The sequence below is a fragment of the Castanea sativa genome, chromosome 2 (genome assembly GCF_040712315.1).
Source record: "Castanea sativa cultivar Marrone di Chiusa Pesio chromosome 2, ASM4071231v1".
NCBI lineage: Eukaryota > Viridiplantae > Streptophyta > Magnoliopsida > Fagales > Fagaceae > Castanea > Castanea sativa.
The window spans coordinates 22,131,456-22,147,669 of NC_134014.1; the positions used below are offsets into that span (position 1 = coordinate 22,131,456).

Genomic DNA, 16,214 nt, shown 5'->3' on the forward strand with positions numbered 1-16,214 from the left:
CAAATTATTATGAAGTCAACTAGTCAAATATTTAATTATACATATATTTTATGTAAAATATATATTAGTATAAAATCCTCAAATTCAAACTTATCATAATGTTGTTTAGATTTATGTTAACAATTGTTCACTAACACTTTATTTGGGAGTTCATAAAGAAATGTAATAAAATAAAATAAGTAAGTCATAAAGGAATGAATACACTGAATATAATAATAAAAAAGAATAAAAAAGAATATGAATAAACTAAATATAATAATAAAAAAAAGAATAAAAAAGAAAAAATGGAATAAAATTAAATAAAGAGCCATAAGTTTAAGGGTATTTTGAGAACTTTAGTGAAATTTTCATTAAATTTAATATCATTCCATCCGATACGAGAAAATAAAAAATTGAGATTTTGAGGGAAAATAAAAAAAATAAGCGTTTTTTCTTATCCATTTTATCCCTTCCAATTCTGCTTAAACACCCCGAAAAGAAAGTGGAAGAAACATTCCAAAATGATTCTTTTGATTTTCTTCCATAAACCCATGTTAGAAAAATGTACCGAAAGGATCATAAAGGAATCTCATGAAAAAGTTGTTAGCAGCAGCAATGAAATTTGAAAAGTGAAAAAAGCCCCCTTGTATCCGTACCTTTGTGGTGTGTCTGGTGACGGCTTAAAGCCAAAAAAAAAAAAAATCCCCCCCAAAAAAAGAAAAAAGAAAAAAGAAAACCCAAAAACAAAAAGGGGAAAAAAGAGAAAAAGCGAAATAGAGAGAAAAGAAGAAAAGAGATTAGAAAAACAGAAACAACAAAACCAAACCCAGTGCCAGCCAGAGGAACACAACACCCTCAACCTGTGTTGTGTTGTGTTGTGTTGTGTTGTGTTTTGTAGTGGAGAATCCTACATCTCTTTCTCTCTTTACAACCCCAAAAAAAAGGTCATCCCTTCTCTCTCTCTCTAAAACCCCAACAACACTTTCTATCTTCTTTCATTCTTTCTTCTTCTTCTTCTTCTTCTTCTTCTTCTTCTTCTTCTCATAACTGTTTATTATCGTTTCTCAGATCTCTCTCTCTATGTTTATTTCTCAATATTTCATGAGGGTTTTTGTTATTTCATAATGATGTATATATGATAGTAATACTGTGTGTTATTGTGTTATTTCAGATCTTAAGAGAGAGAGAGAGAGAGAGAGAGAGAGAGAGAGTAGATAGAGAGGCATTGTGGATCTTTCTTCTTTTCTAAGGGTTTTGTGATTTTTAGGGTTTTAGGGTGTTTCAGACAACAATGGCCACGCCCTTTCCTATTCCCGTCACTGCTGCTCAGGTCTTTTTCTTAAATCTATTTTTATCTATTTAGCTAAAGCTTTTACTTAAGCTAAGGTATTATAATGTTTTATGTTTAGTAAGTTACTGATTAATTATAATCTGTATTTGTTTGTTTGTTTAATGTTTAATGTAAAAAAAATGGGTCAGGTGGGGACGTACTTTGTGGGACAGTACTACCAGGTTTTACAGAATCAACCGGACTTCGTGCACCAGTTCTACTCCGAAGCCAGTACCATGATTCGTATTGATGGCAACAACCGCGACACTGCCTCTGCTATGCTTGTATACTTCTCTCTCTCTCTCTCTCTCTCTCTCTCTCTTTATTCTTATATTAACAATGTTGGATTAGGTTTTTGTATTCATGAAGTGGGTTATAACCAAAATATGATATAAAGGAACAATTAAGTGTGTTGCTGCTTTACTGGGTTTTTATTTTATTTAAAAAAATTTTGTTCAATTTTTGTTTGTCTGCCTGTATTTATTACTACATTGTGATACATTTTAGTAGCAGTGGCAGGTTTAGATGGTATTTTTGGTTTGTTAAAATTTTGAGGTGGAAGGGTATGAGCCATTGGGTCTATGAAGGAAACAAGGGAAGTGAATTGATGAGGTACAGAGTAGTGCCATAGGGTGAATTATTTGTTTGGAAATGTCACATGTTTTTGGTCATTCAGTAATTGCTCCAGTAGTAGTGTACAAGACATGATTACATGCTCAGTAGAGCATCCCAAAGTGCTGGAATTGAGATAGTTTTTGAGCTGGTGAGGGTGGGGGTGGATTTGAGGGGTTGTAACTTATTGGGGAGCACAATGATATTATGATTAAGGCACATGCTTGATGCTTTTCGACTAATTTCATGCACTCTTTTGCCTGTGCACTCATTGGTATAATGAATTGGTGGCTTTGTAAGATAAAAAAATATGTGATATGGTGGAAGCCACTGATAACTACAAATTCCATGCAAATTTTCAATGTATAAGAATGTGAAGTTTAATATTATGGTAGCCTTTCCCTTGTTATGTGCAATTAGTGTTATTTTTTTTGTTGCTTAAATGAAGTGGGTGAGAAAGATTCAAACCCAGGTTCTCCTTCATGGGAGAACTGAGCAATGCAACTGAGCTACAAGGCTCTTGATTATATGGAATTAGGTAATAACGTGAAGAGGCGTATACACTACTAACATGGTAGAAGAATGTTGTGCTTCCCATTCCACTATTTTATATTTGACAAAAATCAATAATATAAAGTTAACATTATTATCATTTTGGGAAACATGGTTCTGTAATTGACTGTACAACTTATTGTTCATTATAAAAACAGTTATATAATCAGTGTGCTTATTTATTCGTGGATAAATTTGTAAAATAGAATATCCAAACCATTCATCTTAGGACCCTACTTAGGTGAGACCAGAACCCTGTACTGATCCTATAAGGCACCTCCCTCCACCCCCCCCTTTTCTCTTTCATGTTTAGTTATGACCATACTTAGGTGCTAATGATTGTTCCAACTCAGTTATGTTTTGTTTTTGATAAGTAATAGAATTTTTATTGAAAACGAGAAGGGCTACTCTATGCTCACGTTGATGTACATAAAGCACCTTTAAAAAAAATACAAGCAAATCAATCAGAAGATCTAAGAGAAAGTCGGAAATAAAAAAATTGAAGTACAAAATCTATAAGGTGGAGGAAGTGTCATTTGAGCCAAAACCAATTAGCCAACCAGCTACAAAATTATGTTAAACATACAACAGAAACTTAGATCAGAAAATTATGTTCCTACTCATTATGTGCTGCTTTTATTCTAAACAATCATCATTTAGTCTTTTTAAGCATCCGGATTAGGCAGAATAGAGATGAATGAAAATTTTAAAAACTTGACTAAAGTTATAAGATTTATATTTACTTAAAGTGGATGTATTGATTATATGCTACTAATCAAAAAAGAAATTTATTGATTAATGATTATATGCTAACAAGAAAATTATGTACTTAAGGCAGCAGTAAGCATTTATGCAATGAAAAATGGAATAGCATGCAAGTACACCTGTTTTCATTGGGTCCAGGCATCCAGCTAACATCTGTCTGTCTTCACCCATAGCGTTCACAATCATGTCGGCACATTTGTTACTGATGTCATGGTTCCATTATTATGATTAATTAGTATTGACGTATTCTGGAACTTGGTGTATTAAATGATACCAGTTATCTTCTAAATGATTTTGCTTTGAACCAGGTTTTATATATCAGAATGTAGCTAATCTCATTAAAAGCACACTCTCATCTTTACCTACATACTTCCTTTCCCTACTTCCTTTACCGGGTAAGGTGGCAAAGTATATGGAGAAATTACAGAGAGACTTTTTGGGGAGTGGAATTGGTGGTGAACCTGAATTACATCTAGTTAAATGGGCCAAGGTTTGTAAGCCTTTGCAGGTTGGGGGGTTAGGTATAAGACGTTTAGGGGCTTTAATTCTGCCTTGCTAGGAAAATGGTTGTGGAGGTATGGCATGGAGATTGATGCTTTATGGAGGAGGGTTATAGAGGTAAAATATGGAAATATTTGGGGTGGTTGGTGTGTGAAAAAGGTGACGAGTCCTTCTGGGGTTAGCCTGTGGAGATTCATTAGAAGTGGCTGGTTGAATTTTTCTAAACTCCTTGTGTATGATGTGGGGGATGGTACTAGAGTGAAATTTTGAAAGCATGTGTGATGCGGGGATTGTATCTTCCAAGAGGCCTTTTCGGAGCTTAATTGTCTTAGTCGGTCAAAGGATTCCTTGGTGGCTGAAGGTTGGTCTGCTAGGAGGCTTCACTGGAATGTGCAATTTCGTTGTCCACCACAAGATTGGGAACAAGAAACCTTTGATCGGTTTATGGGGTTGGTCTATTCTTTGATTGTGCAGGGGTTTGGCCCAGATAAGGTTTGTTGGAAGCCAGCAAGGAGCAGAGGTTTTGAGGTTAGAGGATATTATAGCTCCTTCTACCCTCCTATTCTTGTATCCTTCCCTTGGAGAATGATATGGCAATCGAAGGTTTCTCCAAGGGTAACTTTGTTTGCTTGGTCTGTTTCCTTAGGTAAGATCTTAACAATAGACAACCTTGTAAAAGACGCTAGTGCTTGATTGGTGTTATATGTGTAAGAGATGTGGGGAGTCTGTGAATCATCTTCTACTTCATTTCCCCATAGCTTGGGAGTTGTGGTATTTGGTTTTTTGCTTGTTTGGTATTCACTAGGTTATGCCTTATACTGTTCTTGAGTTGTTTGAGGCTTGGCAAGGAAAGTTTGTGCGACATCGTAACATAGATGTTTGGAGATTAGTGCCTCATTGCTTCATCTAGTGCATCTGGGGTGAAAGGAATGCTAGAAACTTTGAGGGTTGTGAACGTTCTTTGCTAGAGATTGTCTTTTTTCTTGCACACTCTCTTTGAATGGAGTGTGGTCTTTTCTCATTTTTCTTATTCTTCTTTTCCTATTTTTCTTGATCATTGTACTTTTGGTTCCTAATTTGTGCCCCTATAGTACATTCCCAATGTATTCGGTTTGACACTTTTTTTATTATTAATAATATTTTTACGTTACTTATAAAAAAAAAAAAGTTTTCATTGTATGTTTAACATAATTTGTAGCTGATTGGCTAATTGGCTTTGGCTCAAATAACACTTCCTCTGCCTTTGAGAATGGGTTGGAGGGTAAGGTATTAGGTTAAAAAACTCACACTAGGTGCATGTGTAACTTACCAATAAAAAGAACTTTTGAAGCCAATTGGCTAGATTAAAATATATACTGTTGTGCTGATTTCATAGTGGTTCCATCCTAAGGAGCTATTCTTTGTTCTGATTTGATAATATGTGAGCGTTAATAGAGCTCCTTATACACTTTGTTCAATTTTATTTTCCTTTGGCCAGCAAATCCATGCACTTGTTATGTCACTCAGCTATACGGGAATTGAAATCAAGACAGCGCATTCCTTGGAATCTTGGAATGGAGGTGTTCTTGTGATGGTTTCAGGCTCAGTGCAAGTTAAGGATTTCAGTGGAAAGAGGAAATTTGTGGAGACATTTTTTCTTGCGCCTCAGGAGAAAGGTTATTTTGTGCTTAATGATATTTTTCACTTCATTGACGATGAACCGGTTCTCCACCATCCTGCAGTCATATTAGCCCAGAGCAATCTTGAGTCCAAATTAAATGCTCCTACTACTATTCCAGATCCAGGTATTTGTCATTCAACCTAAAGTGTGGGGATGAATAGTTCTCATTAATGCAGGGTGCAATAATCACAATTTTTTTATCCAACTGATATAAGAAGCTTTTGATTTTTTTAGTAAAATAATCTTGGAATCTGTGTAATTATATTTATTGCTCATTTACAATAATTTTAATCATTAAACAGAATTAATTCTGTAATTACTGATATGGTCAGATGATGTTGGATCTTTAGAAATTCAGCACTAAATTAGGAATCCTGATGAGATCTTGAAGGGTTCTTGAATAGAGTTTGATGTTTAAGGGTTTAATAATAAAAAGATTGATTGAGGAAAAAGAAGTAATTAAAAGATTGGATATTGAATGAATTTGCTGGCGATTTGGTGTCAAAAACAGTGAATAGAACCAGAAACAAAGAAAGATAAACTCTAGTTAATCACACCTAAGTTTCCTAAGCAATAGTAATCTGGAACGAGAAGACAGCCACACCCTCAAAGCTTAAAGTAAGCTGCTGGAAATTTATTAAATTCAATCTATCTGTATCTTGATCTCTATTATTGATTGCATAAAAGCCTTTATACAGGCTATTCCCAAACCCTTTCCAAGGAATTATTAGGGCTCTTAAATAACATTTTCCAAGAAAGAATAGTGCTTTTAATAACAACGAATAGTAATTAAGAACTTCTAAACCAAATAAAAAAAATGATTCAAAACAATAAATAAGACTCATGGTAAAATTTAATTACAATTCCAGAATATCTGAAAATTACCAGATTACCCTTTTTCTAGTAATACTTAATTAAAACAGATCTGGTAAATTTTATTTTATTTTATTATTATTATTATTATTATTATTATTTTTTATATAAGATAGAAATTTTACTTTAGTCTAATCTAAGTGTATATGTGTTCTAAGCTCCCCTCTTGGAGACTTGAACTCCGTCCCTTACCCCCTACACCTCCACAAGCACTTATACTTGTGGAGTGATCATTACACCAAGGGTGTGCGGTGGTATATTTGGTAAATTTTTAACCTAAATAAACTTAATATTAAGACTCAATATTGACTAAAGTAACTTATTAAGGATGCCAAGAAGGCCACTAGACCACAATTCTAGAATATATTTGAATTGGGTAAAACTTAGATACAATACCTTAGGTACAGTATATTAGGTTCTCCAATTAAATTTAAATACCTGGTCCAATAAAATAAAACAATGTTATTTATTTAGGATAGCTAAATTTTATCCACCCAAGTGTTTAAAATATAATTGGGGAACCTAATACCCCTTTGACTCTTTGCTGGTTGCATCATTAGATCTTTTATTACCAATGAGAAGTATATTGTTGGATGTAGCCAATGAGCTCTAGCTCAAATGACATCTCCTTGTAATAGGTGCATGTGCACATCACCAATAAAAAAGGTATACTTTTGGGTTTGGTTATTACTTTTTGGTCAGAAAATTTAAAATTGTGGTTGGAGTTCAATATAAAATTATGTTCATGCATACTCGTTAGGTTGCAGCCTAGTGGTTGGAGGCTTGGGATGAGCTGAAGACCTAGACATCTTGGGTTCAATCCCAAGTAGGAGTTACCTTGGGTTACGTGATACATGGTTTTGGTGGGTGGGGTTGTATCTGTGGTTTATTCCCCAAGGCCATGCCTTGGTGATGTTCCACGCCATAAAAAAAAAGTTTCAAAGCATGAGTTAAATCTGAAGCACCTTTCATAAATTTTTTTTCTTAAAAAAAATCTATGTGACAGTGACAGATTTTGTAACTGTCCCTTTGACAGATACCGGAAAATTTTCCAGTACCCAATAATTTATTAATGAAATGATGGCTTTTGCAGTATCCAATTATTTGCTTGGCGGAGAAGTCCAGTCAAGAGAATTCATGTCTCCTATTGAGGTAAATGAAAATGGCCCAGTTGACAATTATAGTTACTCTGAGCAACGGTTGCAGCATGTCCCTGAGTCTGAACACATTCTGGAGAACGATGCTGCAGAGTCAAATGGTTTGCTTCAGAATACAGTGAATGCGGTACAAGACCACCTGCTTCCCAATGCTGAGGAACCTATTGGAGAGCCTCAAAAGCACACTTATGCTTCAATTGTATGTACTAAATCTAGCAATTAGCTATATTTATGAGGAGTCCTTTAAAACATGAGACTGATTTTGTCTGTCTGATTATTTTGGAAGTTGCGGGTAGCTAAAGGACAACCCACACAAGCAGTAGCTTCACAGCCTTCTGCTAACAAAAGCATACCTCTTACCTCGGAGTGGGATCATGCTTCACAGCCCACTACTCAGCAATCAAATTTTTCATCAAATGCATATGAAAGGTCTGTGGCGGAGGCGGCAGAGGAGGTTCCCATAATGGAAGATGAAGGTATTCTTTCTAGGTCTCCTAATATTTGTTTCCACTATGGTATTAAGACAATAGATTTTTTTAAGATTGCATGGGATTTTTATTTTGGGGGGAGGGGGGGCTTATATGTTTTTTCTCTTAGGGAAGATTTCGTTAATTCACAATTGCTTTGAAAGTGTTGTTTATGTTTCAGCATGTGTTTGATTTTATGTATGGATACCCGTAGGTGAAATTAGGTCTGTTTATGTGAGAAATTTGCCACCTACTGTGTCTGCTTCTGAAATTGAGGAGGAATTCAAGAATTTTGGTACACTCAGTGATGAGGGCGTCGTCGTTAGAAGTCGCAAGGTTCATACCCTTGATATCTCTATTGGCTGTATCAATGCATTTTAGCTTCAAATTTTATGAAGCAAAATATTTCTTATTGTGCAGGATGTTGGTGTTTGCTATGCATTTGTTGAATTTGAAGATATGACTGGTGTTCAGAATGCAATCAAGGTGAATATGCTTTGTGAATCCTTGATATTAAAGATCTATTAGTTGCCTTAACCAACCCAAGTATTTTATTCAAGATGGAATAAGAAGGCTTTTAACGTATTTTCTGACATAAGCCTTCTTGCTAATACTTTCTCAACTTGGTTGACCTCATTCCAAATTTCAAGTTTATGTGTACCTTTTCTGGTGGCATTAAGCTATTAAATTTCATAAATTTGATATAGTTAACCTTAGATTAAATTTTTTTTTGGGGGGAATTTCTGTGATTTTTTAATGCATCCTATTACTTATTGAGAGGAAAAGGGTTTTTATATTAAAAATTTCTTTGATTTATATTTCTGTAGGCGGGTTCTCTTCAGATTGCTGGACGACAAGTATACATTGAAGAGCGGAGACCAAACAGCAACATTCCATCACGGGGAGCAAGTATGTATTTTTTCTCTTTCAATTTTATTGAATTTCATGAAATGCCATAAAATTCCTTACATTTGAAGAATTAGTGCATCGATCTATATTACATTCTTCTTCGACGGTGAACTATATTTATAATAGGACCTGAGGTGGCCTATTAGTGTCATTGGAAGGGGCTCTAAGAATCCCATATATATATATATATATATATATATATATTGCGGTGTTCATATCCCCTTTTGACTATTTGATTATTTGAACTTTAAATTGTAATTTTTTTGAGCGATTCTGTGTACCGCTGCTTGTGTGTATAGATTTCTTTTTATTTTTATAAATTCGTCACTACTTAGAAAAAAGATGTAAATAAACTGTTTCAGCTTATGTACTGATGGTCTTTGTGTGTGACATATAGCCACTAGACAAGGATTTTTGGTTTGGTTTTTTCCCACTCCATTATGCAATTATGGTATCCATGGCTTGAATTTCTTGATGATGATATCTTGTTATTAAGCTTGTGATTTGGCGAGAACTTAGGTAACTTAGGTCTTGGGTAGAAGAAGGGTTTAAGAAGAAAGAAGCTTGTGATGCAGCGAGAACTCAGATCTAGCGTAGAAGAAGGGTCTAAAAGAAATTCTAACAACAGACAATATTAATGCCAGGAAAAAGATAATAGGATTGAAGTTGGAACAACAATCAAATATCAATTTCTAGATTTAAAGAGTCCAAGAAATATTCAAATATGAAATTTCATGAGGTAGATAAGAAAAAGATGTCTACAACTCAAAAGAGGCTTTTTATAATATCCTTTAGTAATCTTAGAATCCTAGCCCTTCATCTTACAGTAAAAATTAAATCATGACCCACCAACTTCTTTAAATGTCATGAACTAGTCACATGACCTTTTAAAATATTAGAGACGTAATGACAAATTAAACATAACAGAGAGAAATAAAACATATTGGACATATGGATTTCTTTCTGGGTTGGAGAAAAATCATTCTTGAGTCTTGCTTCAAATTTCCATTATCTATTGGAGTTTTCGAATAATGTTTTTCGTCCTTTCTTTCTTTGTCATCTTAAGTACATCAAGAAATAGCTCTGTAGCCTTAATGTGCCAATGAAAACTTATGCATAACAAGTTGAAGAACCTTTCTTCAATTGTAACATGAACAAGTCATGTGGAATAAATTCATCAAGTGCCATGCGACTTTTTTCTAAAACTCAGCTCAACCTCATCTTTGCATTTCTTGAATCTTGTCGAATTAAGTCTTGCTCCATAAAATCCTCCCAAACACAATCAAATCTGGTATCTTTATCTTCCTAAAAATATTCCCATAATTCAATGTTGTGTTGATAAAAGAATTATTAAAAATTACATATTTCTAAGGAAAAAAAATCCCATCTTCACAAAGATTTTTCAACTTGGAATTTCATTGAACACTAGTGCATCATTCAAATCAGCATGTGTATGTATGCAAACTTTATGTGTCCAAAAGAACACTCGTAGGACTTGCATTGAACACTTGATGTGCATCACTCCCTTGAATAGTTTGTTTAATATGTATTGAAGTACTCACATAAAAATCACCCCCATCAAGGTAGACTTTATAGATCGGTGGAAAATCCGTGTATGGCACACGTGCCTTTTGAATTTTTATCCTTCAATTCAACTACGCACACCAACTGATCCTCCAATCTGCCTTGTCCTACATTATGAAAGGAGTTTTCATCTTCTATAACATCGTTCCCATCTTGGATCACCTTCTAGTATGTCCAAGGGCTTGTGCTTGGCGTTTGAAATATCCAAACAGGCTCCTGTTGGTCCCCCATCATTGAAGAGCTTTTATAGCTCGCGACAAAATTTCAATCATACGCCTCATCTTAGCCATCTCTATCTACTGGCATTGATTTCCTCTACTCCCACAATCTCTACCATAACCAGCAATAGCTTAAAGTCGCATATTCAACTCAAATATGAATTTTGTGACCTAGATATAGGTATTTTTCTTTGATATCACATGATGCGGTGAGGATTTAGCTCTTTTCTTTTGATAAGTTACCCATTCCCCTAGTTGGTCTTGATCCCTCAATCTCACCCTCTAACCAATTATTATGGGAGATGAAGTGTAAGTTGAGCTATAGTTCATTGGCAAGAACTTTGGTCTAATTTAGAAGAAGGATTTTAGAAGGAATTCCAGTTACAACTTACGAACAGGATCAAAGAAAAAAAGAAAAAGAAAAGATAATAGAATTAAAGTAGGAAGAATCAAATATCAATTTCTAGACTCAAAGAGTTAAAGAAATATTCAAGTATGAAATTTCGTAAATGGATAAGAAAAGGCTGCCTACAATGACTCAAGAAAGGGCTATTTATAATTGACTTTAGTAACTCTACACAATACATATGACAATTAAATCCTAGCATTCAACTTCTTTAAAAATCACAAGCTAGTTCTGTGACCTTTTAAATATTAAAGACTTAATAATAAATTAAACAGAAAAAGAAATAAAAGAAAATAAGGACTAATGGCTTTTTTATGGTTCCTTTCTTTTGGGCATAGATTCTTCTGCATCAGCTTGCTAAGCAGAATGATTGATATTTGATGCCTGCAAAGAGGGGACATAAGAAATAATTTAGTTCTGTTTTGGTAAATCTATCATAGCATGGGGAAACAACCAACTTTCTGCATGTTGCTCTCGCCACATCACTATTTCAAATGATGTGTTCAATTAATTGTAAACTGTTATGGACAGGAAGGGGCAGAGGCAGGGGCATCTACCAATCAGATGCACCAAGGGGGCGTTTTGGCTCTCGGAGTTATGGTAGGGGAAGTGGCTATGATGTGGGTGATCGAGACTACAACAGACTGAGGGGAAATGGTTTCTATCGGCCAGGTCCCCGGCCAGACAGAGGATTCTCAGGTCAACAAGTATCAAGAAGTGGACACAATCCATCAGAGCCTTTTAATTAGAATTTTTTTAACGATGGGAAGCGACGTTTTGAGCCAAGCTGCAGCTCAGCACATTCACGTTTGTTACTTCGAAGACTATAATATGGATATTTTCAGAAGTAAGCTTTATTTAGATGTTTTGGAATATGAATCACATATCATGTCTTTTTTTTTTTTTTTTTTTCAAAATTACCTGAAAGGGTTGATACTTATTTTTTTCCTAGAAGGAAATTATTAAAATATAAAAGCAATGTGTTTGCAATTTTGAGTTCTTAACCTGGTGAAATATGCATTGTTTTTTCTATTGATAAAGCCTTTTGAATTGGATTTTATTTATTTATTCATTTATTTGTAATGTCTGAAAACATTTTGATTTTGTTCACCCTGAGTCTTTGCTCAATTAGTTCTTTTTTGCTAAGGTTACAAATCAGCAAATGGTCCTGTAAAGGTGGCATCTAATATGTTATTCCTTAAATGATGTGCTCCTGGAGTCCTAGTTAGTAGAATTGAAAAGAAATGGAAGGCGTTGCTTTTCTTAACCCTTGTTTTGGAATTAGAATGGCTCCTAAACCTGCATGTTGGGATTGATGGTCTGTTCTTTCAGTTGTTGCTTAATTATACTCAATAATTTAGCTCACCTTAAACCGTTCATTTTCTACTTACAAATTTCATGGCGCTCGCTGGTTGCATCATTTTGTCTTGGAGAGTTGACTTTCATTCCAATTTACTGAACATTTAAAAGTAATTCCGTAAGTGCAATTCCATTCTTCGTGTATTACAGATCATATACAACAAATAATAGTGTCTTTATAAACCGTGTTGGTTCTAACATAGACCTATCCTAATAAGCCACCCCTAAGTCCAAACAGTAGTAATGGGCAAATTCTTATTTGTTGGACAAGGGAGATGTTCAGATCAGTGAATGCTTCCATCAGTCTTGCACCCCTTTGTGTGTTTACGAGTAGCTTGTACTCGTTAGTTTGGTCTAATGCTGTAGGTATAGGGCATCACGGTTGTTTTGTTCTCACAGTCTGTTTACGGACCCAACCATTCCCAAACACAATTTTATAACTTGTGCAATTGAGTGGATAATGGAAAGTAATGAGCCGCACAAAGTAGAAAATATCTATCATTTACAATTGTACAAGTCAACAAATTGTGAAATTGGACGTGATTGGTTTTGTCTCTAGAATTCTTCATCTCAGAAGCCAGGCTTTGGATACTTCTATTTTAAAATTTAAACGGCAATCCTTGAGCCATCTCAGTGCAATAATGCGTTTGGCCAGATAAGAAAGTAGCCGTCTTTTATATTATATGCTCGAAATCATGACTCTTGATGTTGTTTTGCGTATCGATTCCCATGTTTGAAATGAATCAATGACGACTTCTTTACGTTTGCGTATCAGTTCCAATGGATTTTTACGTCACAATAAAGTGTACATGACTTCAGCTTTTCACTTTCTACGTTTTTCCAATCGAATCTTCCCAAACACATTCGGATACAATGGCAACGCAACTTTAAAGACTTCCCTCCATCAAAGGCTCAAAACTAACAGATTATATCATCATAAAACACACAAGAATGTTCAACTTCCTCACTACGCTTATCACATCATATATTCAATCAGATTTAAACTGAAATAAAAGTCTCAAACGTCACTGCTTGTCTTATTGCATGTGTTCCATGCCTTATTCAACAAATCTGAAACACCTTTCATTTACTGATAAAAAGAGAAAAGAAAAAGAACCACCTTTCATTTATCACGTGGGCCAACTATTGACGATGGTTGTGAAACTTTGTGAAAAAAATAACTCAGCATTGGGACAGTTCAGAAGTTTTTTATTTTTATTTTAAATTTTCTTATTTATGCAACAGAGAGGATAATGCCCAAAAAAAAAAAAATTTTGTAACTTTAAGTCTCAGTTTCAGTTGATTTTTTTGTGTATAAGTGTGTAAAAGTTTTTATCCTAAGACCGTTACTAAAAAGCATGGAATGTATGGGATCGAGGTCAGTCCAAGAAGATTTTGCATTCCACTTTTGTAATCCATGGCTGAGATTGAAAGATGAAAAAATAATTTTTAATCTCAACCAGTAAATAAAATATATTAAAAGAAAGTGAAAAAGTAAAAAATGTAAAAAAAAATTTGTGAGAGAAAGTGGGTGAATTGCATCGGTATTGCACCTGACTCAATCCTACGTTGAGACCCAATAGTAGAACTAGTCTCCTTCTAGTATTTTAAGACTCATTAACTTGGATTCAGATCCTCTAAATTACCTAGGATACTTTATCAATAGATTTCTTAAATTTTAACAATTCTTTTATAATTTAAGCGTCAAGATTTTACCATTTCAACATTTCACTAATAATACTCTTAATTGTTTTGTTTTATTATTTTAAGAGTATTGTTAGAAGAATACTGACATGACAGAATCTTGACTTTTAAATCATAAAAAAGTGGTTAAAATTTAAAGAAATCTATTGGTAGAGTTTCCTGAAAAATTTAGAGGATTTGAATCTCATTAACTTATACTCCCTAAAGAATGGGCATATAAGTTAATGCTGATTTGGAATTGGTCTATGGTCGTACTTCTAGTAAGTCTTTCAATCTTAAATGTTCATATAGAAAAAGTCATGTACATACGACCGACTTGGCAAAAGAATTTTCGTTCTGCTTTCACCCCATAATATATAAGTAGCAACCAAACTATAATGCTTATGCAACATTATAAGTTCTAGAGCTTAACTTCAAACTTTTTCAGTTATGGCTTACAAAGTTATTTCACTGTTTTCATTCAATCTTCTTCTCCTCTTCCTCCTTCCTCTCTATTCTCATGCAACTTCACGAAACCCCCATGACAAAAAATTGTCATCCGTTGAGTATCTCAAACGTCTTCAAGGATCTCGCGAGGGAGACAAGGTCAAAGGCATCCATAACCTCAAAGCCTACCTTGAAAAATTTGGTTATTTGAGCTATAACCATTCGAAAAATCAAACTCATACCAATGATGATGATTTTGATGAACTCTTGGTATCTGCCAATAAAACTCACCAACTAAATCACCATCTCAACGCCACTGGGATTATGGATGCCAATACAGTATCAACAATGATGAAGCCTCGTTGTTTGGTGGCAGATATTACCAATGGTACGAATTGGATGAGCTCACGCAAGAAGAAACATCACCACCGCCAGAAGAAACATCACCACCGCCATGGATCTTTTCATACCCACTTCCCTTTCAGCGATGGTAATCTCAAGTGGACAACGAGCGACCTCACCTATGGATTTCTCCCTAGCACCCCAGCAGAAGCCATGAACCCTATTGCAAATGCATTCCAAACATGGGCTAGCAACTCACACTTCACTTTCTCGCAGACGCAGGACTACACAAATGCGAATATCAAAGTTAGTTTCGAAAGGGGGGATCATGGAGATGGGAGTCCTTTCGATGGACCTAATAGTCCAGGTGTTGATAATACCGTTGCCCATGCTTTTCATCCAACGGATGGGAGACTCCACTTTGATGCAGATAATCAATGGAGTGTTGGAGCAGTTCCAGGTGCAATGGACTATGAGACAGTTGCCTTACATGAAATCGGGCACCTTCTTGGGCTTGGGCATAGCTCAGTTCAAGGGTCCGTCATGTGGCCTGCAATAGATACAGGAGCGACTGCTCATAGTTTGCAAAAGGATGATATTGATCGCATTAAAGCCTTATATAATTCTTAAGTGTCCAAGGATTTGCAACTTGAAATTATTTAGAAAATAATGCATTTGTCATGTACTATTAAATTAAGGGCAAAAATTGTTTTGAAAATATAGCATTTGTCATGTATTATTAAATTAAGTGCAAATGTGTGTCGCTAGGAGTTCTAGAGCATTTTCTAATTAATAAAGAGAAATACTTAGGATAATGATTAATAATTTATTTAAAGAAATTTTTATGAAAAAAGGAAAAAAAAAAAATTTTGATAGTTTTTTTAATTCCCATAAAAGTAGTGTCAAAATTTTCTCAAAATGGATTGTTAATTATTTTTCTAAGAACATTTGTTAGCATAACTCACTAATAAAAAGGAGGAAAGATTAGTGCAAGAAACATTAAAGCTTTTAATAACTCATAGGAGAAAGTGAGGCTCAATTTTATCCGCAACACTTATCACATCATATGTTCAATCAAATTTAAACTAAAATGAAGCCTCAAACGTCATTGCTTGTCTTATTGCATATGTTCCATGCTTTATTCAGCATATCTGAAACACCTTCCTTTCGTGTACTTATCAAAAAGGAAAACAAGAAAAAGAGAAAGAAAAATAGAAACACCTTCCATTTCTTTATTTATTTACCTTTTTTGGGGTACATAATTAATGCAACATACATATTACAATTTTCGTTGAATGTTTTATTTTACCTAAGTAAGCCTGGACCCCGACATTTTGGGGCTAAGGCTTTTGTTGTTATTGTATGCGTGG

At 34.6% G+C, this 16,214-nt stretch overlaps 2 protein-coding genes across 2 annotated transcripts; both read left to right on the forward strand.

Moving 5' to 3' along the window:
* Nucleotides 1-778: 778 nt before the first annotated feature.
* On the forward strand, nt 779-12,003 carry LOC142623811 (nuclear transport factor 2-like). The gene is made up of 10 exons (XM_075797270.1): nt 779-923; nt 1,151-1,309; nt 1,459-1,593; nt 5,217-5,523; nt 7,366-7,628; nt 7,716-7,905; nt 8,111-8,232; nt 8,317-8,382; nt 8,724-8,805; nt 11,545-12,003. The coding sequence occupies exons 2-10, from the start codon at nt 1,271-1,273 to the stop codon at nt 11,760-11,762; spliced, it is 1,422 nt and encodes a 473-aa protein (XP_075653385.1). The 5' UTR covers nt 779-923; nt 1,151-1,270; the 3' UTR covers nt 11,763-12,003.
* Nucleotides 12,004-14,505: 2,502 nt separating this feature from the next.
* LOC142623201 (metalloendoproteinase 2-MMP-like) lies at nt 14,506-15,537 on the forward strand. Its single transcript, XM_075796595.1, has one exon. The coding sequence runs from the start codon at nt 14,506-14,508 to the stop codon at nt 15,472-15,474; it is 969 nt and encodes a 322-aa protein (XP_075652710.1). The 3' UTR covers nt 15,475-15,537.
* The last annotated feature ends 677 nt before the right edge of the window (nt 15,538-16,214 follow it).